Genomic DNA, 27,614 nt, shown 5'->3' on the forward strand with positions numbered 1-27,614 from the left:
CGAAAAGTGCAAATCAATCCCAGAACAACAGCAAAGGACCTTGTGAAGATGCTGGAGGAAACTGGTACAAAAGTATCTATATCCATTGTAAAACGAATCCTATATCGACATAACCTGAAAGACCGCTCAGCAAGGAAGAAGCCACTGCTCCAAAACCGCCATAAAAAATCCAGACTACGGTTTGCAACTGCACATGGGGACAAAGATCATACTTTTTGGTGAAATGTTCTCTGGTCTGATGAAACAAAAATAGAACTGTTTGGCCATAATGTCATTATGTTTGGATGAAAAAGGGGGATGCTTGCAAGCCGAAGAACACCATCCCAACCGTGTAGCACGGGGGTGGCAGCATCATGTTGTGGGGGTGCTTTGCTGCAGGAGGGACTGGTGCACTTCACAAAATAGATGGCACCATGAGGAAGGAAAATGTGGATATATTAAAGCAACATCTCAAGACATCAGTCAGGAAGTTAACGCTTGGTCGCAAATGGGTCTTCCAAATGGACAATGACCCCAAGCATACTTCCAAAGTTGTGGCAAAATGGCTTAAGGACAACAAAGTCAAGGTATTGGAGTGGCCATCACAAAGCCCTGACCTCAATCCCATGGAAAATTTGTGGGCAGAACTGAAAAAGCGTGTGCGCGCTAGGAAGCCTACAAACCTGACTCAGTTACACCAGCTCTGTCAGGAGGAATGGGCCAAAATTCACCCAACTTATTGTGGGAAGCTTGTGGAAGGCTACTCGAAACAATTTAATGGCAGTGCTACCAAATACTGAGTGTATGTAAACTTCTGACCCACTGGGAATGTGATGAAAGAAATAAAAGCAGAAATAAATCATTCTATTATTCTGACATTTCAAATTCTTAAAATAAAGTGGTGATCTTAACTGATGTAAGACAGCATTTTTACTAGGATTAAATGTCAGGAATTTTGAAAAACTGAGTTAATGTATTTGGCTGAGGTGTATTTAAACTTCTGACTTCAACTGTATGTGAATTAGACAATGATTTCATTTTTATTAAAAAGATTGCATGGAGGCTTTAAAACAAGGCAGACAGACCAAAGTGAACTTGAATGTAAATTTGTATGCACATAAACATCTGACCCACTTTGACAAACAACACCTTAAGAAACGTAGTTGAACACTTTTGTAAACATATTTTATTTCTAAACACAAGAATGTAATTAACATGTACAGTATATAGAGGATACACAGAACATAGTGCACTACCTTACTATATGTATGAAGATCATTATTTGAAGTGTTTGTATTAACTGTTTGTGAAACTAATACATTTGAATTCAATAATATAATGTTGGCTAATTTGGTTGTACTTCTACCCTGTCAAGATTGCTTCTTATGCTTTGCCTCTTGAATATGAAATAAATGTAAGTGGACTGTCCTTGTTTCTTTAACTAGTGTGGAGTGAGTTTCATCCTCTAAGCCAGAACATTGACAATACAATATACTGAGAGCCCATACTTAAATCAGGGGCAAATCAGCACTCCTACTCTGAGTATGAATCAGAAAAGAATGCACACTTAAATTCTAAACTTTATTTGGTTAATACATTTCAAGAAATTCACTTATACTCAGATTGTGACAATGGGAGATGTACATTTTTGGATAAAACAAATAAACATCCTGTAAGATTCTGTTCCTGTCAAAGGAGGAACAATCTGTCGACCGAGTGAAATTCTAAAGCAAAAGTCTCATGGTGGTTTTACACTGCAACAATGAGCTGTTTCATTCAGAGCAGTAAAGACTAAAGTGCCTAGAATGCAATACAGTATGTGACATCAGACAAGGCATTTGATTTAAAAGACAAAAAAAACCTACTATACTGCCCTGACATACATAGCATGTATGTTGTAACTGGGTTGGCACCAACATATCATTGTTACTACCGACTGTTACAGAATCTATTATCACTTTCCCAATTGAAAGGGGATTTATGTTCACCTCAGGTGTTCATTGAAACATATACATCTGAAAAAAAGTGAATCATTAAAAACAAAAAAAACTTTTGGGAAACATTGCCCTGACAGTATTGAAGGTAAAATTGTTTTGTCCTGTTGTCACTGGTCCCAATCGTCAGCTGTGTGTCTGTGCCCCTTTCACACTTCTGATAAGACCATGCAGCCACCAATCTGTTTAACTGAAAAATACTGCGATGGCTCTAGGAATGAGGTTCTAGTAGAGATCAATCTAGTTCAATTAAGTTCACACACTACTTTGCAAACATTTTAAAAGTATTTGTATCAGTTACCAATAGGATGAAGTAACGTTGTGCAATAATGGTTTGCTTTTCTCCAAGTAGTGTTGATGAAATGCTCTAACCAATAGAAGAGAGGAAATGCTCAGAGCAGCACACATTTGCGCCTCTTCTTGGGTTCCGGAGGCTCCAGGGCAGCCAGTATTGCCTCATCAAACACATTCTTTAGTCCTTTCTGCAAACACAAAACATGAATGTACCAAATACATTTTTTACCTTGCAGTGTGTAACCACAATTGGTAATACCATCTTTTAAAAAGAAAAACTCAGCTGCAGCCTTACGTAAACTTGCCAATTATGTGCCAAACTGGACATGTTCTTTCCCATAGAACAATACAGGTTAACATCCTTGCCATGAAGGCCAAGGTAGTATGGGCTAATATGACTAGGCTAGGTGTAAACAAAATCGACATTGAAATGAAAGAAGTTAATAGGCACGCATTTAAAAACAGCATCTTGGATATTTACTTGACAAATAGTCATTCCTTTACATTAAAAGACGCAGCAGACAATCAGAGCCAAAGCAAATATTTTAAAAGACCGCCATCAAAACAGACAGCACTTTCTCTGTGTTTCAGGGGGTTCTAGAGCTGCTAGGATAGCTTCATCAAATACATTCTTCAGACCTCGCTATAGAGAGGGAGGAGAAAGAGGGGAATATGACCAGTGTTAGATAGAGGTTAGTTAGCAGACATACAAGAGTAAAGTGCATTCGGATGGGTTTCCAATGCTAGGCCACCACTAACACAGAAAGAATGAAGGCAAGACAAGCTTAGCACAAAGACAACACAGACTAGATGTACATCTAACATAAGTTGCTATCATGCAAGTCATCTCTCTATTCCCTGTTTTCTATATGTTTTAGATAGAAGTCTCACCTGTGTTAGGGCAGAGCACTCAACGTATTTGACTGCCTTCAGGTCACGGGCGAGCTTCTCAGCTGTCTCTGGGCTGATGGGCTTCTGTTTGTTCTTGGCCAGCTTCTCTACTGTGGAAGGGTCATCTCTCAGGTCAATCTGAGTTCCAACCAGCAGGAATGGCGTCTTGGGACAGTGGTGAGTGATTTCAGGTACCCACTGCAAGAGAGAGGAAACATTATGTTCAAACAATCAGAAAAGTCAGTCCGTCAGATAGTGTCATAACTAGTATCTTCCCTATCACTTCACATGTTACCAATTTAACCTACTAGAAATAATGTATAATTTAGTCAATATTCCTTTATTAAAACGTGTGCATTGTATGCTTCAAGGGCTTGGCATTATACTCACCTTTTCTTTAACATTCTCAAATGAAGAGGGTGAAACACTAGAGAAACAAACTAGGAAAACATCAGTCTGGGGATAGCTCAAAGGCCGTAACCTGTCGTAATCCTCCTGACCTAAGGAAACAGATAACGTGTTGATTAAATGTGAATAGCATTCAACCAAAAATAGGATTTATTCAAGTTGTGAACATGTCCTTGAAAAGGATCCACTCTTACCCGCAGTATCAAATAATCCTAGGGTGTACGGTTCACCTCCAATCATGACAGTTACTGCATAGTTATCAAACACCTGTGATGAGAAAATGAAGAGAATGAGATATCTGTCCTGTTCCATGATGATTCTGAATGGTAGTTATTGAGAAGAGCCAGCTAAGTCTCTTTAAAGCGTGTGAAACATGAGAATGAGACACCTAACTCTGGTGATCAATAATCACTGTGACTGAGATAAACCCAATGTATAGAAGATATACATACTGTTGGTACATATTCAGAGGGGAATTTGTTGGTTGTGTATGAAATCAAAAGGCAGGTTTTTCCCACTGCTCCATCTCCAACCACAACACATTTAATCGTCTGCATATTTGTGTTCTCCGTTTACTGTATGTCTGAAAGAGAAATTACAAAGAAAAAAAGTTCAGCATAAGTTAGCTACAAGACTTCAGACGAGTGGCAGGGAAGACGTATCCAGCTGGTTGTATGCTACTAACGTTAGCTAGCTAACGTCTGAAACTGGTGTCCTATGTGGCTAGCAAGCCATGTCTAAATGAAGAAGTTGTAGCAACAACCAACTACAGACTCAATAGAAATCTATGACAAAAGATAACGTTAACTAGCTACAGTTGATACTTTGCTCTAACTAATTTAAACTGACGTAGCTAACGTTTGCTAGCTATCTGGGTTGGTGTTAGCAGTTCTCATTCTCAATTTCCTATTCATTTTATTTGTTACTAACGATGAATGACACACCTATAGCTAAAACACCTTCATGAACAGCGTTGGTATAATTTCAATTGTTACCCTATTGATGATGATAACATGTAATTCAAAAGATTTCCCTTACCTCTTTCTTCTTCTTGTGCGTTTCCGGCAGACTAGACGCTGTATTGCTGCCGGTCTCAGATCGGAGGGAGAATTACACATTTAAATATCTAATAGCCTCTCAACTGTTGGTGCAGGCTGGTGCAATAAAGGACGACAACAGTTTCCTTTCTATTTTGTCTCTGCCTGTCATTTGAGCCCAAAATTGTTACAAGCAAAAATGCAGTTACACCCAACTCGCAGAAAAGTGTCATCCTCTACTCAGCAATATATTTTATTTAACTAGGCAAGTCAGTTAAGAACAAATTCTTATTTACAATGACGCCTACACCAGCCAAACTCAGACGACACTGGGCCAATTGTGCACCGCCCTATGGAACTCCCAATCACAGCCAGATTTGACTCAGCCTGGATTCAAACCAGGGACTGTAGTGACACCTCTTACACTAGGATGCATTAGACTGCTGCGCCACTCATCAATATAACAGGGCATGCTTCACAGTCTCTACCTCTTCACATTCCTTCCACTTCTCATCTGGGTGTTTCCCCACTAACAATAACCCACTTCCAATCCACAATGACCCAACCTCAGCCTTGTCAACATAACCTCATCCCTCCTTTCACTCCACACATACCTACTGACCTTCCTCACAGAATTCTGGATAGAATCCCCCGTTCCTCCACTCACGTTCCCACTCCTGTGTCAACCACTCTGCTATGATGCTCCTACATTCCATCCCCCCTAACGGGAACACCACATATATCTCCTACCTCTTCAGAGCTTTCTTTGCAACCTTATCCACTGCCTCATTTCCCCCTACCCCAGCATGAGCTGGGATCCACAGAAAACGTACCTTACACTAGTGATGGGTCGTTCACTAACGAATGGCTCTTTTTGAACTGATCTATTTGGTGAAAGTTGGGTGCCGTATCACGTCGGTGAAATATTTGCATTCTGCTGGTTTGCATAATGCTTCCACTGCTTTTTGAGATCAAAACAATTTTTTTCTGCAGATACGTTACAAAATAATTCAGAGCTCATCAATCTGGCCCACCCTGATTTTTTACAGTGCATAAAAACACGTAGGAGTTGTGCTGTCCCTGCGGTGATCTCGCAATTACTGGTGGTGGTAGTGGTGCATGTAGCTTTTGTCTTCAACACCTGTTGCCAAAAATAACCCAGCAGCAAAATGAAGAGGATCCACCGAAGAATAGCCCACCAACTAAATCAGGAAAAACTAAAAGTAGTCTAGTATAATTACCTGACTTGGGGTGTCTGTCTACCAAACTCCTGGATCTGCTTGTTTGAGTTGGTTACCCTATAAATATTGAAAGGATACAATGATACTTTTTGTGTTTCCCCTATAGACCTAACATTCTAACCATTAAAAATATACATTTTTTAGGACTCACGATGTTGCATTTTCCTCTCTTCCAGTTTTGTTGTTGAATTTATAGATGCAGTTGTAGCAGTTGAAGAAGATATGCCTGTAAATAATATATGCAAAAAATAAAAATGCCATGCTATAATTTACAATATGATCAAATACAAGGACATACAGTGTTTGCATGTTCTCATTTTCTCCGGTAAGCTATGTGCAAGGAAGACAGTAGTTGACTTTAAATTCAATGATAAACTTCATTCAGATCATACTCATCTGGCTTATTGCATGGTCTTACCCACACTGTGGGTAGAACATTCTGAAGTTGAAGCAGGACAATCTGAGTGGCATTACCTGCGTTGAGGACTTGTAGCTTCAAACCTGTGTATACATTCCTCCCAGGTCTGGAGATGACACACCAGTACTTCCCCTCATCACTTTACCTCAGTGCACTCATTGTGATAGTGAAGACCCCAGCTTCCTGAATCTCCTCTCTCTCACTCTGGGCTTGCCGGTCTTCACCACAATCTGACAATAATCATATACTGGTCCCCTACACCAGTACTTTGTGTTCTGCCTGTAGTAGGAATTGTACTGGCAGGAGATGGTTATAGATCCATCCTGGTCTCCAGTTACCACGTTGGGAGCAGACAGCTGAATCGAGTCCACACTCCTCCATGTTAGAGGGAGGAGAATGAAGAGAGCTGTACAAACATTTAACATGGTCAGGAGATGCAAACTAAACTTTGGAAAAATACTTAAGTCTAAATTAGTCAATTTGTACAATTTTCTTTACCCATTTCCAACTGGTATCTTTATGTGTAATATCATGTTCCTCATTCAAATGATGGGCACTACTCTGAGTGTACTGCTTAGACAATTTATCTGCAGTAGGTGGCAGTAAAGGCCTCCTTCTGAAATGTGTTTTCTCATGGCAGATCATCGATTTAAAGGCATTTGACATTTACATTTTAGTCATTAAGAAGATGCTCCAGACTGATTTACAGTAGTGAGTACATACATTTTCATACTTTTTTTGTACTTTTTTTCACCTCTTTCACTAATTGAATGCCTTCAATTTTCAGTTGTGTTTGTAGTTCATCATTTAGTGATAGACACAATAATACATTCCACTGATGAAATTAATTGGCACACAATTCTTGAGTAATATAGTCATTTATTTGGTGCATAGCAATATTCCAAATACAAACCAATTAGTAAATCTCTGCCTACCTAAAATAAATAAAATTAGAGTGTCTAGTTTGAGAAACAGACACCTCACAAGTCCTCAACTGGCAGCTTCATTAAATAGTACCTGCAAAACACCAGTCTCAATGACAACAGTGAAGAGGCGACTCCGGGATGCTGGCCTTTTAGGCAGAGTTGCAAAGAAAAAGCCATATCTCAGTCTGGCCAATAAAAATAAAAGATTAAGATGGGCAAAAGAACACAGACACTGGACAGAGGAACTCTGCCTAAAAGGCCAGCATCCCGGAGTCACCTCTTCACTTTTGACGTTGTGACTGGTCTTTTGCGGGTACTATTTAATGAAGCTGCCAGTTGAGGACTTGTGAGGCGTCTGTTTCTCAAACTAGACACTCTAATGTACTTGTCCTCGTGCTCAGTTGTGCACCGGAGCCTCCCACTCCTCTTTCTATTCTGGTTAGAGCCAGTTTGCTCTGTTCTGTGAAGGGAGTAGTACACAGCGTTGTACGAGATCTTCACTTTCATTTACAACATTAACAATGTCGACACTGTATTTCTGATCAATTTGATGTTATTTTAATAGACAAAAAAATTGCTTTTCTTTCAAAAACCAGGACATTCTAAGTGGCCCCAATCTTTTGAACGGTAGTGTATATATTTTTAGGATCCGCATTAGCCGACGCCAATGGCAACAGCTAGTCTTACTTGGGTTTGTCTTACTGGAAAAATACATTACAGACAAAGAACTTTACAATTTACATACATTTAAAAACATGAACATGTAGTGTGCAAGTGTGTGCATGTATCTGACACATAGATGTCAGTACATACACACAACAAGTAGGTCACATGATGGAGCGGCATTGTGCTGTGAGGTGTTGTTCACAATATGAGATGGAAGATAGTTCCATGCAATTATGGCTCTGTATAATACTATATGTTTCCTTGAATATGCTCTGGACCTGGGGACTGTGAAAAGACCCCTGGTGGCATGTCTGGTGGGGTAAGTGGTTTGTGTCAGTGCTGTGTGTAAGTTGATTATGCAAACAATTTGGAATTTCCAATATATTAATGTTTCTTATAAAAACAAGAAGTGATGCAGTCAGTCTTTCGTCAGCTCTTAGCCAAGAGAGACTGGCATGCATGGTATTAATATTAGCCCTCTGATTACAATGAAGAGCAAAACGTGCCGCTCTGTTCTAGGCCAGCTGCAACTTAACTAGGTCATTCTTTGCAGCACACAAGATAAAACTAAAGCCTGAAGGACTTACTTTGTGGAGTGTGGTGTCACGGCCAGACCTCTCCCCATCTTTACAATCATTGAATCTATATGTTTTGACCCTGACAGTTTACAATCTAAGGTAACACCAAGTTAGTCTCCTCAACTTGTTCAACAGCCACACCATTCATTACCAGATTTAGCTGAGGTCTAGAATTTAGGGAAAGGTTTGTAACCATTCCAAAAATTACTGAAGCTTTTTTTTAAGGGTTTCAGTAGCTTCGTTAGCTGTGGTTGCTGAATCAACAGCATACATGGACACACAGGCTTTGTTAAATGCCAGTGGCAGGTCATTAGTAAAAAAAAGAAAAGAGCAGAGGGCCTGGAGAGCTGCCCTGCGATACACCATACTTTACATATTTGACATTAGAGAAGCTTCCATTAAAAAAAAGAACTCTGAGTTCTATAAAATAGATAGCTCTGAATCCACAATATGGCAGAGGTTGAAAAGCCCTAACACATGTTTTCTCTACAACAGGTTACGGTCAATAATATCAATGGCTGCACTGAAATCTAACTGTACAGCTCCCACAATCTTCTTATTATCAATTTCTTTCAACCAATCATCATCTGTAATTTGTGTCAGTGCAGTACATGTTAAGTGCTCTTCTCTATAAGCATGTTGAAAGTCTGTTGTTCGATTGTTTACAGAGAAATAGCATTGTATTTGGTCAAACACATTTTTTTCTAACAGTTTGCTAAGAGCTAGCAGCAAGCTGATAGGTCTGCTGTTAGAACCAGTAAAGGCTGCTTTACCACTCTTTGGTAGTGGAATAACTTTGGCTTCCCTCCAGGCCTGAGGGCAAACACTTTCCTCTAGGCTCAGAATAAAGACATGACAGATTGGAGTAGCTATAGTGTCAGCTACAGTACCATCCTCAGTAGCTTTCCATCTAAGTTGTCAATGCCAGGATTGTCATTATTGATCCATAACAATATTTTTTCCACCTCTCCCACACTAACTTTACAAAAATTTTCTTTCATATACATTTTTTAAAATGCATGAATACAGTGGCTCACTGTTCGTTGTTGGCATTTCCTGCCTGAGTTTGCCCACTTTACCAATGAAGTAATCATAAAAACAATTAGCAACATCAAATGGTTTTGTGATGAATAAACCATCTGATTCGATTAAAGATGGAGTTGAATTTGTCTTTCTGCCTATAATTACATTTAAAGTAGTTACATTTAAAAAAAACTTTTTTTATATATAATTTATCTTGGCTTCTCTATATCATTGATTTTGAGAGACACCATTTAAATACTTAAAAGTGATATCATGAAACTTCATGTGACATAATTTGAACGTTTTCACATGTAGAACTGCAAATTAGATTTACACATTTTAATATTTTTGGGGGGGATGGGAAGTAATTAAATGGTATAGGAGTTTTAAGGTTAGTGGTACGCTGTTCAGCTAAAATAGTGTAATATGATTACATTTGACATGATCACTTAGTGCTGACTTTTTTTTATGACCCGACCTGGGATTTGGGGTAAACTGATCTGCTGTGTTACGAAGTCTGTAGTATTCTCATAATACATCTCTGCACTTAGCAAAAAATTGCCATCTGCACTGCTTTTAGTTATCAGTTACAGTACATCTGACTTTTCTCTCATCATTGCTTTCATTTATTTATTTCTGTCACACCCTGATCTGTTTCACCTGTCTTTGTGCTTGTCTCCACCTCCTTACAGGTGTTGCCCATCTTCCCCATTAACCCCAGTGTATTTATACTTGTGTTCTCTGTTTGTCTGTTGCCAGTTCATTTTGTCCGTAAAGCCTACCAGCGGTTTCCCCCTTGCTCCTGTCTTTTTCTATAGTTCATGTTTTCTAGTTTTCCCGGTTTTGACCATTCTGCCTGCCCTGACCCTGAGTCTGCCTGCTGTTCTGTACCTTGTCACACCGCCCTGGATTATTGACCTCTGCCTGCTCTGACACTGCCTGCCGTTCTGTACCTTGTCACACCTCCCTGGATTATTGACCTCTGCCTGCCCTAACACTGCCTGCCGTTCTGTACCTTTTAGACTCTGATCAGGATTATTGACCTCTGCCTGCTCTGACACTGCCTGCCGTTCTGTACCTTTTAGACTCTGATCTGGATTACTGACCTCTGCCTGCCCTTGACCTGTCGTTTTCCCTGCCCCTGTTCTAGTAATAAACTTTTGTTACTTCAACACTGTCTTCCCTTAAATGTGATAATTTCACCAATTTGAGTTTTTTTTTGTATAGTTGGTGTGCATATTATGTTGTTTTTATGTAACTCCTGAATCACTATGATAAATATAATAGTTTTACTTGAGTGTATTTTTAACAAAGCTGAGAGTTATTTTGAATTCCAAAGTGTAGGAATATAGGTGAAATCAGTTATTGACACAGACATGGTGGCGTAGCAGGAAGCTCAAAATGCCATGAACCAAGAGGTTAGGTTGTGAGTTCAAATCCCAGGTGAGGACATGTTGAATAAAAAAATACTGTATAAATAAACATACACAATGTACTGTACACTGAAAACACTGCAATAACGTGACATTCAGGGGACATTTTTGTTTACCTGTGAAATATCATGTGAAAAAAATCCAGATGTGAAACTTCATGTGAAATATCATCACATGTGAAGTGTTCCAAAACCACATGGTTTCACATGATTTCACATGTGAAATGAAACATTACGTGTGCAAAACATGTCTTTTTTTCGTAAGGGGCTCCACCAACTGAGCCACAAGGCCAATGAATGACACCAGAGCCAAGGTGTTCCCGTAAAGAGTTAGGTTTGATTTACTTATAAACAATGGTTTATTGGTAAAGTTGTGAGAAAACCACTAAATGTAATGCAGTTTTCTTCATTAAGCTACAGTACATGGTATCTAAACTATATTATAGGCTACTTTACTCTCATGATTCAAAACATTTACAAAAAGGATACATACTAATTCTAACATATTAAATGTATAGGATACAAAACAATATGATAATTAGAATCATTGCAATCTAAATCATATTTTTAGTAACCCCATCAAAACCATACAAAATAAACTTCAAAAGATTCCAATTCTGAGCTGCCCCCACCCTTGTGACTTTAGAGCATTATCCTTGAAGAGATTCATATTTGTGCATTATTATGCATGTTAAACTTCAGAAGTGCAGATTCTAACACTGGCATATTCAGTCACCTCTGTGGCTGGCAATGGTTTGGCGTTAGCCCTTAGGATGGTCAGGTAAGTAATGTGGTCTTCCATCCTCCTCACCTTGGATTTACCAGCGTTCGAATGTGTGTGCTCATTTGCAATAACAAACACCTGAAAAATGATATACAACCAAGTTACAGACTAAATGTGTCTTTCATGACAGACAGTTAAAATGTTGCTTTTATCTCCTGTACAAATAATATCAATTTGTCTAAATGCTTAGGAATAGGGTCTGCGTTTGTGATCATATTGTTGAGTGATGCATTTCTGTACCTGTGGTTTGTCTGTGGTTTTTGTTTCATCATCTAACTCTCTTGATTTTGACATACTGGAGAAAAAAAACATAAAAGGAAACAAAAAACGAAAAGGAAAACATTTAGAATCTTTCTTAGAATAAATCAATATACATCTCTGTCTGTGTTAGGTTGAAAAGGTTAAATATGTTTTAAAATAAGATGATGTTACTCACGCAAAGCTGTCTTTCTCCAGAGGGTTTAAACAAACAGACCTGATGCAGCCACAACAACAAATAGACAAATACAGGCCAATTATGATCTGCTCTGCTGATACGGGCCTGAATAGTAAAAGGGAATGAGAAAAACTGTGATTTAAGAGTGATAGTATAAGCCTTAAACATTGTTTTATCTGACTCGGTGTGTGTGAAGAAAATGTATGAATTTGAGTGACTGTATGAGTTAGTCGTAGAATTCAATGCTGACCTTTGGTCAATGAATGGTGTTGTTGGCATGTATGTGGTTGTAGGAATAGTTGTTGTTGGTATAAAGGATATTAGTACATTTGAAGTAGGCTAGCTTAATAACACAATACCAAAGAATGAAAAATAGAGCAACATTCCACTTAGTGCTTTAAAATATTGTCAAAAGAATACTACAAAATAACAGAAACGTGTTCATGACAATTTAATATAAAAATCATACAGTATCTTTTGTTTGACTAATACTGCCTGTTTATGATAGTCCCAATCACTGCCACCACAAGGTCACCTTTTACTTATCCATGCACAGCCAAGGACCAAAACAATTATGCAAAACCACTAACCAGTCTGAGGTGTGAGTCCCACATGTAGACTATTACAACTAAATACACACCTTTGATCATATCACAATGTAAAGATGTATGTTGTGTACATTATATTATCTAAGGCAGGGATCATCAACTAGATTCAGCCTCGGGACGATTTTCTCTTGAGCAGATGGTCAGGGGGCCGGAACATTATTACAAATAACTGAAGACTGCAAATTGATCACAAAATCCCAAACAGATATTATTTGACTAAAACATAATCGTTTCAAACCTTGCTTACATTTGTATATGATATTATCTCTCTCTCTATTATATGTGGGAAAACTTTGGATCAGATTAAAATCCCCCTCGGGCCATATTCGGCCCGCATGCTGCCAGTTGGGGAACCTTGATCGAAGGGATACTTTGGATTTTCTATCTCATTTTGGGAAATGACTTACTTGATGGTTTGTTTCCCATTTTCATCAGAAAAGGTTGTTGTTTTCTATGAGTTAACGGAACAAATTAGTGACGCACACACAGGGAGATGAATAATCCTTTGAAGCCTCAAATGTATTTCAACACATCTTTGATTTTAGTCTAAACTAACCGTGAAAATGTTACATGGCGTAATGCTTTAATCAAGCTGAAAACCTTATTTGTCTCTGGTTATACAGTAGCCTAAGTAGACTTGTATACTATTATGGTTTAAGGGGTTATAAGGAGAATATGCAGACATTCCCCAAAATATAAATGTTCTTACCTTTAGTAACACTTCTAGAATGTTTTTAACAATCTGAGCCAAGTTTGACGTTATTAATGTGCCTATAATCTCAGTATTGTGATAATGTATGTCTCAAAATCACAAGTATTCCTTCAAATGACTGTTTCGTCAGCTCAAAGTAAGGGAAGTGATTCCAAAATGAGAAATAGGACATTTGCTATTTGCTTAAGCAAGAACGCAGCAAATGAGAGAGCTGAGAAGTGTGTGGTTATTAATGATTCATTATGTAACATTTATCCATTCGCATTATAATCACCCACCAAGGACTAACTTCAGTAATAATAGGCCAATAACAGATGTTGAAACCTGGTTTGGTGTGAATCTGACCTCAGAGATTAGTTCACCATGAATTCACCAGGTTTTAATAGAGGACCTTGGTTTTTTGTGGCCAGTGTTTAACAACATACTGTAGTTGCACACAGCTGCTCCTGACTAACATGGCCTACATTTGACCTTGGCCAAAGTAAGTTCAGATCCAATGAGGATACTATGAGGGATCTCCTACTGCTGTCCCACTAACATCTGGTTAGCTTCCCTTTTCACTTTACAAACGCCTCCAGCAGAACAAACAAGGTTTCTATGGGAAATAGAAAAAACAAATGGTCACTTATTAAAATAACTTTTGCTTTAAGGTGTTTACTCCCACTATAACTATCACTGTTCAACATGTTCCATTAGCATCAGCATTTTTGTTGCATAATCTGATGTATGCAGTCTGAAATAACGGAAGCCTGAAATAAGGAAGGAAAGATTGAGATAAGTTATCTATTGACTTTAACATATCACATAAATAGGTTGAATTCTTTAGCTACAGTGTAAGCACCTCTGTTTTGTGCCTTGTTTATGTTAGCAGTGCGATAACTGTATATGTTTTTTAGGTTACGACTTAGCTGTTCAAACAGAAAAATGTACATTATTCTGGCTTATAGTGCAATAATAAAACACAGCAGAATCTTCAACACATTTTCCAGTCAATATGTGTTTTATTTTTTTTATTTAACCTAGGCAAGTCAGTTAAGAACAAATTCTTATTTACAATGATGGCCTACCGGGGAACAGTGGGTTAACTGCCTTGTTCAGGAGCAGAACAACAGATTTTTACCTTGTCAGCTCAGGGATCTAGCAACCTTTCGGTTACTGGCCCAACGCTCTAACCACTATATATATATATTGTGTTCCCCTAAATTCTCAGTGCCAATATGTGCATACATAGGTACCAAGTATCATCCAAAACAAGGTCCAAAGTAGGCCACATGTACTTGTTAGTTACTGTTATGATCAGTATGTTCATGAAACAATCACCCATAAAGGTCCTTCACACAAGGAGAAATCCAATTTGGCAGTGTACCTGCAGAACATAATGGAAAGATAGGTAATCACACCTCACAGCTTACGCCAGCAAATATGTTAATCTTTGGTAATGTACAACAATCTTTAGTAAATATTCCCTTTTTTTGCAAAAATGCATGTCAAGGCGTTTTGAGCAAATGCAGATTGTATAAAAGTGGTAACCGTAGACACAGTCTTTATTCAAGGCAATCATGGGCAAAGTACTGTTTGTAACGGGTAAGTAGTTATGGTGAAAGGTCAACACTACATTATTGTATGGTATGCATCCAACGTATGCATAACAAAATGTCATCTATGTCTTCTCTTTCCATAGCTCTAGCCCTGCTGCTGCATGCACAGCTTGGTAAGTGGACTCCAGAACACAAACTCTTTGTAGGCTGGGGATAGGGGTCTCAATTGAACTCAGTTGTGGTCCATAGACCAAGTACAGTACATACTGTATGTAGGATCTTAATTTGAGCCAGTTTACTACAGCAGAAAAATAATCCTGCAGTAACAGGAAATGTGAATTATTATGTGGATTATAATTAATTTACATTCATTTTTGTAGTGGTTTATGCATTTTTCACAAGGTAAAATCTAGTCTGAAATGTCTAAGTGAAAATTACAAACTTCAGAAGCCTTTTTAAACCTCAAATACACTACATGTTTTACATTTCCTGCATTGATGGAAAGTTCTCCTGCAACCGGGTGATCAAATTAAGATCCTACATTTGTAATTTACTAAATATGGGGCAATAGAATATGTAAACTAAGTGGATTATGAGACTATAGTTGAAAATTAAGTAATTCAATTCTATAAACAAGTGAATGAGCAAATATCAAACTATTCATATCCTGTTTTAACTTGTGTCTCAGGGTCCTCCTACATTTTGTCATGCTACTTCACAAACTGGGCACAGTACAGACCACCCCCCGCTATTTACATGCCCAATGACATTGACCCATGTCTGTGTACCCATCTTCTCTATGCCTTCGCCACCATGAAGAACAACGAACTGGCCACCTTCGAGTGGAATGACGTAGAGCTCTATAGCCAGTTCAATGGCCTGAAGAACCAGTGAGCCCCTACTGAGAAACTAACACCTCATGAGATTGTGTCAAGAGAGACAAATGTAATCAGTTTGCTACTTTAATTTCCCTTAATATAGAATAACATATTGTATTTCAACAGGAATGGCAACTTGAAGACTCTTCTGTCTGTTGGAGGATGGAACTTCGGCTCTTCTGGGTAAGATGATCCGTTATATCTGTTCGCATACTTTCCTCTTGATAACGGCCATCAGTGTCTCTCTATTTTCCTCCATAGATCATCAGTATATTCATCAGAATATTGGCAGATTTTTTTCATGCGAATATTCTAAAATCGGCATGATGAAAATATGTATTTTCCCCCAGTTGTGTTTCCACAAACAGACTTGTTGCAGATAAGATGTACTTTTTCGCTTACATTTTCATGTACCGAATACAAATCTGAAGTTCAATCTGTCTCCGTTGCATTTCGACTCTACTGATAGTTTTGTCACAAAAACTGTTGCGCAAAATAGCAAATGTGTCTACTATGGTCTTGGAATGTGCGATCTATCCAACAGCTGGCAGATAGGCCGACAGCGCCGGTAGGCCAGTCTACATTATGATATTATTATGGTTAAGAGCATCAATCATCATGTCAATAAAATAATTCCCTCGATATTTATTGAAAGGAGCATCAAACTCATCACTGTACACTTTCACCACCCTGTGAAGTTCATACTGTATTTAATATGTAGCCTAATAAACTGCATGGTTTCCCGAGTCGTAGTGGGATGACCACACACACCATATCATCGCGTGACGCCCAAGTTTACTTCAATATGATGGTCATTATATTATTATTTGAGCATAAAGGCGTTTCCACCGCCATTTCTCGCAAAAAATAATTTTACAGATACAAAACGATTCCACCATGTCAAAAGAACAAATTATCTGTAGGTTTTTATAACATTTTAGCCAAAGGTAATGTGTCCATCACAGCTGTCGTGATTTTATTTTAGAAGGTATGACTTTACTCGCCTAAAAACTGTGGATGGAAACGTGATTTGAGTCATTCTATTCCCCCATCAGATTCTCTGCCATGGTGGCCAGCCCCACCAACCGCCAGACCTTCATCAACTCTGTGATAGTGTTTCTGAGAAAGTATGAGTTTGATGGTCTGGACATCGACTGGGAGTACCCAGCCAACAGAGGGAGCCCTCCTCAGGATCAGCAGCTCTACTCTGTTCTTGTGGAGGTAAAGTTGACTAAACAAGAACAACAATAATACAACTGAGAGAGTTTAATATTTTTCTGTTGCAATAGTTATTGAGTAAATAGTAAAGCCCTAATACTGACTTGCCTAGTTAAATAAAGGTTAAATAAAAATAAAAACGTGTTGATAACAGGAAATGAGGGCAGCATTTGAGAAGGAGGCTAAGCAGACTAACAAGGCCCGTCTCCTGCTGTCTGCTGCTGTCTCCGCTGGAAGGGATACCATCAGCTCTGCTTATGAAATCCCCAAGCTTGGACAGTAGGCATCATCCACTCTATAGTTACCTATCCACTTTACACTCACTCTGTAGTGGCCTATCTACTGTACTTTGTAGCCTGTATACTGCCATACAGTCATTGTCTTTCTCAACAAAAATATTACTGCTATTCAGGCTATGATACTGACCATTTAATAACAGTTTGCCACTTTTGCAACCTCTAGGGCCTTGGACATGATCAATGTCATGTCATATGACTTCCACGGCTCCTGGGATCCCTTCACTGGAGAGTGCAGCCCCCTGTACAAGAGCCCTGCTGACAATGGTGGCTTCATCTACTTCAATGTGGTGAGTATGTCAGGACAAGGGTGGATGGCTCTTTGTGGGTGTGATGAGTCTGCTGAAGAGCGAAGTTAACCCAGCAGGCAGCAAACACTAACATATAAAGCTATTGTGTTCCAGGACTATGCTATGAACTACTGGAAGAACCATGGAGCCCCAGCAGAGAAACTGATGGTTGGGTTCCCCACCTACGGCAACACATTCACCCTGACGAATGCAGCTAACAACGGAATCGGAGCATCTATTGCCGGGGCTGGAACTCCAGGCAAATACACACAGGAGGCTGGAGAGCTGGCTTACTTTGAGGTACTTTAAATGGTGATATTTATTTCTTACATCATTTTGAGTGAACTCTAACTGTTGAGGGCCTCCTTATGATCTGGTTTCAATTGTATCTCAACTTCGACTCAACTGCTTCTTATTTGATGGCTTCATCATAACAAGGGAAATTATACTGAAAAAAAATATAAACGCAACATGGAACAATTTAATTGATTTTACTGAGTTACAGTTCATATGATGAAATAAATTCATTAGGCCCTAATCTATGGATTTTACATGACTGGGAATTCAGATATGCATCTGTTGGTCACAGATACCTTTAAAGCCTCACTAAAGGCCTCAGGACCTCATCATAGTATTTTTGTGCATTTGAATTGTCATCGATAAAATGCAATTGTGTTCGTTGTCCGTAGCTTATGTCTGCCCATACCATAACCCCACCGCCATCATGGGGCACTCTGTTCACAACGTTGACATCAGCAAACCACTCGCCCATACACGTAGTCTGCGATTATGGAGCCAGTTGGACGTACTGCCAAATTCTCTAAAACTACGTTGGAGTCGGCTTATGGTAGAGAAATGAACATTCAATTCTCTGGCAACAGCTCTGGTGGACATAACTGCAGTCAGCATGCCAATTGCATGCTCCCTCAAAACTTAAGACATCTGTGGCATTGTGTTGTGTGACAAAACTTCACATTTTAGAGTGGCGTTTTATTGTCCCCAGCACAAGGTGCACCTGTGTTATGATCATGCTGTTTTATCAGCTTCTTGATCTGCCATACCTGTCCGGTGGATGGATTATCTCGGCAAAGGAGAAATGCTCACTAATAGGGGTGTAAACAAATTTGTGCACACAATTTGAGAGAAATAAGCTTTTTGTGCGTCTGGAACATTTCTGGGATCTTTTATTTCAGCTCATGGAACATAGGACCAACACTTTACATTTTGCGTTTATATTTTTGTTCAGTGTACTTTCAAGAACAACAAAAGAAAGTGATGATACTTGATGGAGATAGGTGTTGTTGATTCCCTGTGTTTTCATGTACAGTTGAAGTCGGAAGTTTACATACACTTAGGTTGGAGTCATTAAAATTCGTTTTTCAACCACTCCACAAATTTCTTGTTAACAAACTATAGTTTTGGCAAGTTGGTTAGGACATCTACTTTGTGCATGACACAAGTCATTTTTCCAACAATTGTTTACAGACAGATTATTTCACTTATAACTTACTGTATCACAATTCCAGTGGGTCAGAAGTTTACATACACTAAGTTGACTGTGCCTTTAAACAGCTTGGAAAATTCCATAAAATTATGTCATGGATTTAGAAGCTTTTGATAGGCTAATTGACATATTTTTTGAGTCAATTGGAGGTGTACCTGTGGATGTATTTCAAGGCCTACCTTAAAACTCAGTGCCTCTTTGCATGACATCATGGGAAAATCATCAGGAAAAAAATTGTAGACCTCCACATGTCTGGTTCATCCTTGGGAGTAATTTCCAAACGCCTGAAGGTACCACGTTCATCTGTACAAACAATAGTACGCAAGTATAAACACCAGCCATCATACCGCTCAGGAAGGAGACCCGTTCTGTCTCCTAGAGATGAACGTACTTTGGTGCGAAAAGTGCAAATCAATCCCAGAACAACAGCAAAGGACCTTGTGAAGATGCTGGAGGAAACATGTACAAAAGTATCTATATCCACAGTAAAACAAGTCCTATATCGACATAACCTGAAAGGCCGCTCAGCAAGGAAGAAGCCACTGCTCCAAAACCACCATAAAAAAGACAGACTATGGTTTGCAACTGCACATGGCGACAAAGATCGTACTTTTTGGAGAAATGTCCTCTGGTCTGATGAAACAAAAATAGAACTGTTTGGCCATAATGGCCATCGTTATATTTGGAGGAAAAAGGGGGAAGCTTGCAAGCCGAAGAACACCATCCCAACAGTGACGCACGGGGGTGGCAGCATCATGTTGTGGGGGTGGGACTGGTGCACTTCACAAAATAGATGGCATCATGAGGGAAGGAAAATGATGTGGGTATATTGAAGCAACATCTCAAGACATCAATCAGGAAGTTAAAGTTTGGTCGCAAATGGGTCTTCCAAATGGACAATGACCCCAAGCATACTTCCAAAGTTGTGGCAAAATGGCTTAAGGACAACAAAGTCAAGATATTGGAGTGGCCATCACAAAGCCCTGATCTCAACCCTAGAAAATTTGTGGGCAGAACTGAAAAAGAGTGTGCAAGGGCAAGGAGGCCTACAAACCTGACTAAGTTACAGCAGCTCTGTCAGGAGGAATGGGCCCAAATTCACCCAACTTATTGTGGGAAGCTTGTGGAAGGCTACCCGAAACGTTTGACCCAAGTTAAGCAATTTAAAGGCAATGCTACCAAATACTATTTGAGTGTATATAAACTTCTGATCCACTGGGAAAAAAAATAAAAGCTGAAATAAATCATTCTCTCTACTATTATTCTGACATTTCACATTCTTAAAATAAAGTGGTGATCCTAACTGACCTAAGACAGGGAATTTTTACTAGGATTAAATGTCAGGAATTGTGAAAAACTGAGTTTAATTGTATTTGGCTAAGGTGTATGTAAACTTTCGACTTCAACTGTATCACAGATCTGTGGGTTTTTGAAAGACGGAGCCACAAAGGTTTGGGACACACCACAGGACGTGCCGTACGCCTACAAAGGAACCCAGTGGGTGGGCTATGACAATGTCAAGAGCTTTGGGATCAAGGTAAGAACAATACAATAAAAAAAATGTATTTGTTGCATTGTGAAACTACTTTTGTTAAGCGTTATGGTGACATACACTGAGTGTACAAAACTCTAGGAACATGCTCTTTCCGTGACATAGACTGACCAGATGAATTCAGGTGGAAGCTATGATCCCTTATTGATGTCACTTGTTAAATCCACTTCAATCAGTGTAGATGAAGGGGAGGAGACAGGTTAAAGAAGGCTTTTTAAGCCTTGAGACAATTGAGACATAGATAGTCTATGTGTGCCATTCAGAGGGTGAATGGGCAAGAAAATGATTTAAGCGCCTTTGAACGAGGTATGGAAGTAGGTGCCAGGCGCACTGGTTTGAGTGTGTCAAGAACTACAATGGTGATGGGTTTTCACGCTCAGTAGTTTCCATGTGTATCAAGAATGGTCCACCACCCAAAGGACATCCAGCCAACTTCACACAACTATGGGAAGCATTGGAGTCAACATGGGCCCCCATCCCTGTAGATCTCTTCCAACACCTTGTTGAGTCCATGCCCTGACAAATGGAGGCTGTTCTGAGGGCAAAACGGGGTGCAACTCAATATTAGGAAGGTGTTCTTAATGATTCGTACCCTCAGTGTATAAAACGTGAGTGGCGAGACTAGATCAAAAGTCTGCTAAATGTGTTTCCAGCACACACACCTTTAAGAGGGTAATATGAAAAATATGTATTTATGGCATGCTTTTAAATACACAAGTAAATTCAACACACCCGCCAGCATCAATATTGCGTTGCACATGAATGTGCATTCATAACATGGAAATGATTAGTGTGGCTGCTCTCTAGGGATTACCTTATAGTAGTGCATCAAGTTGTTCAACTGGGTTTTTCTGCATGTGTTGAACTCCACAAAAAATGTTGCACCTTTTTGCCAGCTAACATTTTAAGTTGTGCCTCTTGCTGTCTATAGGCAGTTGTGGAACAAGTACTCAATAGTCATACTTGAATAAAAGTAAAGATACCTTAATAGAAAATGACTAAAAGTCAGCTAGTAAAATACTACTTTAGTAAAAGTCTAAATGTTTCTGGTACTTAAGTACAGTGGTGAAAAAAGTACTCAATTGTCATACTTAAGTAAAAGCTATACATCAAATTCCTCATATAAAGCAAACCAGATGGCAACATTTTCTAGTTTTTATTTATTTACGGACTGCAGGGCCACACTCAAACACTCAGACATAATTTACAAATGCAGTATTTGTGTTTAGTGAGTCCTCCAGATCAGAGGCAGTACACGCTGGGCACGTCAATGTCTACTCCACGTTGGTTCAAGGTCATTTCATTGAAATGATGTGGAAACAACCAGTGTGTGCCCAGTGGGTAGGAATGACAATGCGTTATATTAATAGGTGCGTGAATTGGACCATATTGCTGTCCTGCCTAAGCATTCGAAATGTAACAAGTACTTTTGGGTGTCAGGGAAAATGTATGGGACTAAAAAGTATATATTTTCTTTAGGAATGTAGTGAAGTAAAAGTAAGAAACCCCAAAAAACTACTTAAGTAGTAGTTCAAAGACTGTTTACTTAGTTACTTTACACCACTGTTTATAGGTTGACTGGCTGAAGAAGAACAACTTTGGAGGAGCCATGGTCTGGACTCTCGATATGGATGACTATACCGGCACATACTGTGGCCAGGGAAAATATCCTCTCATCAACGTCCTCAAGAAAGGCCTCAATCTGGAATCAGCACGTAAGGACCTGCACACTAGATTGGGTTCAATAGCAGAAATGTTTGACATCTCTGACTGCTGTGCTACAGAATTATATCAAACACCTAAAATATGTTCTTTCAATTCATGATATTTTTTTTAATACCCATTTTAGCTTGCAATCCCCCTGCAACTCCCCTGCCCCTTATTAAGGGAACTACCAATGGTGGTGACTCTGGAGGCAGCTCGAGCGGAGGCAGCTCGAGCGGAGGCAGCACCAGTGGAGGCAGCTCCAGCGGTGGGACCACCAGTGGGACCAGTGGCATGGACAGTAACTTCTGTGTTGGCAAGGCCACTGGGATGTACGCCGACCCCAAGAACAAGAACCAGTTCTACAACTGCAGTCAGGGCAAGACCTACTTCCAGTACTGTGCTACTGGCCTGGTCTTCGACACCTCATGCTCTTGCTGCAACTGGTCCTAAAGTCCATATTTCAGAATGACAGGCGACATTTCATGGTCAGATATCCTCCATTTTAGAACTGGAGGCATCCCTTTTTGAGTATATATCCTACATTATAATTCAGATAGCAATAAAAAAAAACTACTTATTTCAATAAATTGTTCTAAAATGTTTTGAATTATCCCCTTCTTGTGATCAACTATTAATGAAAGCAAAATAGAGTTCACTGTCTTATCTGTTGAAATAAAAAAAAGTACTCATTCAACTCATGTTCACATTTTTTAAAACATTTCAATATTGTGACAATGAGCAACAATGCATACCAATCCAAATGTCTTGAAAATAAAGCACATTATTATCATATACTGTAACCTAACTACCCCTTGCTCACACGCTTATTACAAAGTCATTATCTATAGGGGCTTTAAACAGAACATTAGCATATCTAAAGGGATGATGATGATTGGAATCAGAAGCAGTAGCGGCATTTTCAGGAAGGAAAAAAGGAGAGACTAAATCATTTGGCATATATAAATAACTTAAACATGACTTATTCACTCCTCTGGCTATTGCAGCCTTCAGATTGGCTAAAACGTTACACAGGTCCTGGTACTGTATGTATTTGTCTTCACTAACAGCGTGTTTTCTTCCTCTTCACATTGTTGGTCGATAACAATACCGAGCACCAAATGGCCCCAGCTACATATCCTCTCAGCTACTTTCCTTCTGTTCTGTTTTACTGTCTACTGCTGCTGCTGCTGCTGCTGCTGGGAGCTCCTCCACCATGGCTGACTTCACTGAGGTTCCTGTGGGGGGAGAAAGGTTAGAATGTGAACAGATGGGTTACAGATAAATGATGTAATTTTTCCTCTATGTACATTATGTTCAACTGTGATATGGCTGAGGTGGTCCTAGTACCAGTGAGGTATTTCCTGTGCATGCGATGTAAGAACAGCAGCCCTAAGAAGAAGACGGAGCCCATACAACCAATGATCATGCCACAGAGCAGGAAACTATAGCTGCCTTCACTCTGGATGATCTGTAGAATGCAAAGCACAATATTAGACTGTTTATCTTCCCCTCTCTTTAACATATACTACGTCTCTGTGCAGTCTTACCGATCCAACAAGGACTTGCATGACCATTTCTCCCATCCCAGCACTTGTTACCAGAACTGAGGTTGCACATCCTGCCAAGAGAGAAAAGAGAAGCAGAGTAAGACAGAGAGATTATATACTGTAGTATCTCATCATCATTTATCACGCCACTCTATTACTGTGTCATTACTGAGTCATTACTGTGTTGTTACTGAGTCGTTACTGTGTTGTTACTGAGTCATTGACACTTATTGTGCTAGCGATTGATGAATGTACCTTGGTAGTCCAGGATGTCCTCAGTGTAAGCCAGCATACAGGGGAAGATGCTGCTGAGGAACAGGCCCAGTAGAGTGGTCCCAACAAACAGGAATATACTGCTGGTGTCGAGGACGAGCAGCAACAACACTGTGACAATGACACCAGCCTGCAGAGATGAAGAAAGACTTCAATTGGATATATAGACAATCAATTATTGAGAGAAATGCCCATTTAAATATAAACATATTGGAATTGAAAGACAATAAATATTTTATTACACACCTTCATTAATGTTCATTTATTTTCCTTAGGGATTAATAAAATATTCTATCATTGGCATTACCAGATTAATCATGAGCAGTCGAACGGGCTGGAAGCGGAAGGTGAGAGGGATGGACACCAGACGTCCTGCAGTAATGGCTGCCCAGAAGATACTAACCAGGTATCCCGCAGTCTTATTAGGTAGAGAAATGGGGGGAGACACTGCATATGTGTACACAAAGCCTGCATACGCACCCTAGGAATAGAAAGTGGAGGTCAACAGATGAATCCATTGCTGCATACATACACTAATATGGAGCAGACTGCATAGTTCTAACAGAATCTGTGCTACTCACCACAATGCCATCGGTCATGAACAGGACCATTCCACCAACGATATGAATCCCAAAGAAGGACACAGGCAACTCACGCAGGTTGTTATTCTGACAGCAGCTGAAGATATCCCCATGACCTGCAAACCGAGAGAAACATTAGGAGAGATCTAAACCACTTGGCTAGAACAGTAGGCGTGAATCTTCAACTGATCCAAACTCTGAGACTTTGATGTGATCCAAGTATTATCATTTTCAAATGATCTTGGTTATACTGTCATCTTATAGAGGAAATGAGGAGTTCAGATCACATCCAAAACACTAAGTTTTGCCCTTTACCTCCTCCCTCCTCCTGGTCTTTAGGTTCTGTGTCAGGCCCCTCGGCCCCCTGGTTCTCCATGGCCAGCTCGTCTTTGTCCAGCAAATGAGGTGTGGTGCTGCGGCAGAAGGGGATCAACTGCTCCTGGTACATCAGGAATAACACTGCCATTGGCACTGGCAGCTGGGAGAGGAAAATATCATTCACATGATATATCATGGGAAAAAAATGTAAAATCTTGGATTAAAGCCTTTGCAATAATCAGTCAACATTATAAAAAATTTGGAGTGAGCGGAATCAATATTAGGAGCGTTATGCTTGAGCTTACACACTATATTTCACCTCACTGTGCTTTTCCAAGATCTTACATTGATCATTGCCATGATCCAGAAGGCGTAGGACACGATGGACTCCTCTGGCTCCTCTGCTAGAGGCAGGTGGTCCACAGACACATTGTGCATCACAATGGGGCTGTTCCTCAGCGTGTTCCTGAAGTGGTGCATGATCTCGGTCACATTTTCTGTCACATTCCCCACCCTGCAGCCTGTCTCAGACAGGAAGGGATCAGCAATCAGAGGGCTCACCAGCGCCCCGAACCCAATGAAGAAGTGGAGGGCCTGCAAAAACAACAACGTTTCTATCATTCATTCTAAATATAATGCACTTTGGGTATATTCTGAAAGCTGAACTGAACTGGGCATAGTTACTCTCTCACCTGGAGAAAGACAGCCGAGTCCTTCTGATATATGGCGACCAGCTGGATGTTGGCGATGGTGTCAATGATGCCCATGGCCAGACCGGACACAGCCATGGCAATAGCCAACAGCAGCACATTATGGCAGAGGGGGATGATGGCAAATATTATAGAGATGAGTAGCGAGGACAAGAACAGTGCAGCTAGAGCACTGAACAACCTTTGGGAGAGAGGGGAGGAGTTATTACTTCTAGAGATAAATAACATACACATATACTAGAGGATTGAATGGCTCAAACATTGAACAAGATGTTAGCCAACACTATGGTTGAAATATGCAAAGGCCTGCTGGCTAGGGGCTCACTGTTGATAGAATAGGCTATAGAGATAATTGCCAACTGATGCATACACAAACCCTCACACTCTTAAGGGCTCTGCACAGTGATTTCACAGTTTAAGCAAAAAGAAGCTACAGAACTCTGTTTGCATTGCATAGAAAGCCCTTTAAATTACAGCTATCTTTTTGTAATGAATTGGTTTAAAGTGTGAATCCAAGGAACACCGTTCTGCAGCTGTCCCCATACTGTAGGAGAACCCTTTTTGTTTCCAGGTAGAACTCTTTTGGGTTCCATGTAGAACTCTCTGTGGAAAGGGTTCTAAATGGAACCCAAAAGGGTTCTACTTGGACCCAAAAGGGGTTCTTCAAAGGTTTCTCCTATGGGGACAGCCGAAGAACCCTTTTTGGTTCTAGATAGCACCTTTTTTTCTAAAAGTGCAGGGTTGCACATTATGGATTTCGGGAATCCACCAACCAGGATTTCAGGAAAACCAGAGATTTTTTTTAAAGTTCCCGGAATGTTTCGACCCTATGCTTCACACAGGGATCAGAGAATTGTTTGAATAGTCACTCACGTTTTCTTGAAGACCCCTCCGATAGAGCTGCCGATGAGCAGGCAGAACTGCTGGGAGAAGAAGACCCAGGTGATCTGGCTCAGTGTAGACTGGGTTTGACATCGCAAGTCCAATATGGTGGGTCCCAGGAAGGCTATACACAGTCCAAAACTGAAGAACACACTCCAGTATGTACAGGTGTGGTGAAAGTTCCTTTTAAAAAGTGTTGTAATCCGCTCTTCTATAAACATTATTGTTCCACAAGCTTCAGCAATTCAAATAGAGAAATTATGATCAAAAGTCAGTCCACAATTTTGCAAAGAGAATTGTCCAGTAGTAGACCTAACTAGCCTTTATGTTATTGGGTGTCCAGTCAACAGTCTCTACCTGCTGAAGGTCTTGCAGTATAATATTTGAGTGATTCGCTCTCTTTTAAATCTTTTCAAGTTCCCACCAAAATGACTTAACTGAAAGGATGTCCTTTGTAGTTAATGGGTAGAGGAGATTCTATGAACATTGGGTATCTTTCAAGTGTCAATGATTTGCTGTTAAGCGTCGAACTGTGTCAAAATTATATTTTAAAGCTAACTATTGTCTTATCTGTCATAGTCACTCATGTCCCTCCATTCATTCATTCACGTAGGTCAGGAAATGACACAGGATGAAAGGGTGCCTTGGCTTCCCTTGGTGCCATCGTGGAGTTGTATCACCAGGAGGGTTTAGGGGATCTAACCTGTGGAGGTCTCAAAATAACTTCCCCTACATGTAAAAGCATCATACTTGAGATATTATTGGAATATAACTTCAAAAGGACTACAACATGCTCATTGATCATTTATATGGCAGGCTCTCCTCCTCCTTTACCAGGGTTTGTTATCCGAGACTTTCTCTGTGTGGGCGGCAAGGGAAAGTACTGGTGATGA

General features: G+C 39.8%; 3 protein-coding genes across 6 annotated transcripts; 1 reads left to right on the top strand and 2 right to left on the bottom strand.

Annotated features, from left to right (window-relative positions):
• Nucleotides 1-1,142: 1,142 nt before the first annotated feature.
• LOC115165776 (cell division control protein 42 homolog) lies at nucleotides 1,143-4,736 on the bottom strand. Of its 3 annotated transcripts, none has more exons than XM_029719131.1 (6): nucleotides 4,605-4,722; nucleotides 4,019-4,149; nucleotides 3,761-3,833; nucleotides 3,549-3,658; nucleotides 3,159-3,356; nucleotides 1,143-2,455 (listed from the first exon to the last, which is right to left on the bottom strand). In XM_029719131.1, exons 2-6 carry the CDS (start codon nucleotides 4,121-4,123, stop codon nucleotides 2,366-2,368), a joined length of 576 nt encoding a protein of 191 aa, XP_029574991.1. In that variant the 5' UTR covers nucleotides 4,124-4,149; nucleotides 4,605-4,722; the 3' UTR covers nucleotides 1,143-2,365. The 3 variants fall into 3 exon arrangements, with proteins under 3 accessions (XP_029574991.1, XP_029574992.1, XP_029574993.1); XM_029719132.1 differs by lacking the exon at nucleotides 4,605-4,722 and adding an exon at nucleotides 4,511-4,533; XM_029719133.1 differs by lacking the exon at nucleotides 1,143-2,455 and adding an exon at nucleotides 2,487-2,910 and having other exon boundaries at nucleotides 4,605-4,736.
• A 10,225-nt stretch (nucleotides 4,737-14,961) lies between these two features.
• Nucleotides 14,962-23,104, top strand: LOC115165779 (acidic mammalian chitinase). 2 transcript variants are annotated; one of them, XM_029719136.1, is made up of 11 exons: nucleotides 14,962-15,011; nucleotides 15,109-15,138; nucleotides 15,654-15,855; nucleotides 15,970-16,026; nucleotides 16,899-17,064; nucleotides 17,216-17,340; nucleotides 17,524-17,647; nucleotides 17,762-17,947; nucleotides 20,569-20,688; nucleotides 22,277-22,418; nucleotides 22,553-23,104. In XM_029719136.1, exons 1-11 carry the CDS (start codon nucleotides 14,987-14,989, stop codon nucleotides 22,858-22,860), a joined length of 1,485 nt encoding a protein of 494 aa, XP_029574996.1. In that variant the 5' UTR covers nucleotides 14,962-14,986; the 3' UTR covers nucleotides 22,861-23,104. The 2 variants fall into 2 exon arrangements, with proteins under 2 accessions (XP_029574996.1, XP_029574995.1); XM_029719135.1 differs by lacking the exon at nucleotides 14,962-15,011 and having other exon boundaries at nucleotides 15,075-15,138.
• Nucleotides 23,105-23,238: 134 nt separating this feature from the next.
• Nucleotides 23,239-27,082, bottom strand: mfsd4ab (major facilitator superfamily domain containing 4Ab). The gene is made up of 10 exons (XM_029719134.1): nucleotides 26,713-27,082; nucleotides 25,822-26,020; nucleotides 25,475-25,723; nucleotides 25,127-25,289; nucleotides 24,812-24,927; nucleotides 24,538-24,711; nucleotides 24,213-24,360; nucleotides 23,958-24,028; nucleotides 23,758-23,878; nucleotides 23,239-23,645 (listed from the first exon to the last, which is right to left on the bottom strand). Exons 1-10 carry the CDS (start codon nucleotides 26,940-26,942, stop codon nucleotides 23,551-23,553), a joined length of 1,566 nt encoding a protein of 521 aa, XP_029574994.1. The 5' UTR covers nucleotides 26,943-27,082; the 3' UTR covers nucleotides 23,239-23,550.
• Nucleotides 27,083-27,614: the final 532 nt, after the last annotated feature.

This window comes from Salmo trutta, chromosome 28 (assembly GCF_901001165.1).
Source record: "Salmo trutta chromosome 28, fSalTru1.1, whole genome shotgun sequence".
Lineage (NCBI taxonomy): Eukaryota > Metazoa > Chordata > Actinopteri > Salmoniformes > Salmonidae > Salmo > Salmo trutta.

Excerpts from the sequence above, each read along its gene's own strand:
- LOC115165776 (XM_029719131.1), bottom strand. The coding sequence starts at position 4,123 with ATGCAGACGATTAAATGTGTTGTGGTTGGAGATGGAGCAGTGGGAAAA. Across the intron at positions 3,834-4,018 it reads CCTCTGAATATGTACCAACA|GTGTTTGATAACTATGCAGT; the intron begins GTATGTATATCT and ends TTCTCATCACAG. Across the intron at positions 2,456-3,158 it reads AGTGCTCTGCCCTAACACAG|AAAGGACTAAAGAATGTGTT; the intron begins GTGAGACTTCTA and ends TTGTGTTTGCAG.
- LOC115165779 (XM_029719135.1), top strand. The coding sequence starts at position 15,081 with ATGTCATCTATGTCTTCTCTTTCCATAGCTCTAGCCCTGCTGCTGCAT. Across the intron at positions 17,341-17,523 it reads GAAATCCCCAAGCTTGGACA|GGCCTTGGACATGATCAATG; the intron begins GTAGGCATCATC and ends TGCAACCTCTAG. Across the intron at positions 20,689-22,276 it reads TCAAGAGCTTTGGGATCAAG|GTTGACTGGCTGAAGAAGAA; the intron begins GTAAGAACAATA and ends CACTGTTTATAG.
- mfsd4ab (XM_029719134.1), bottom strand. The coding sequence starts at position 26,942 with ATGTTTATAGAAGAGCGGATTACAACACTTTTTAAAAGGAACTTTCAC. Across the intron at positions 24,712-24,811 it reads TCATGACCGATGGCATTGTG|GGTGCGTATGCAGGCTTTGT; the intron begins GTGAGTAGCACA and ends TTCTATTCCTAG. Across the intron at positions 23,646-23,757 it reads GCACAGGAAATACCTCACTG|GAACCTCAGTGAAGTCAGCC; the intron begins GTACTAGGACCA and ends CTCCCCCCACAG.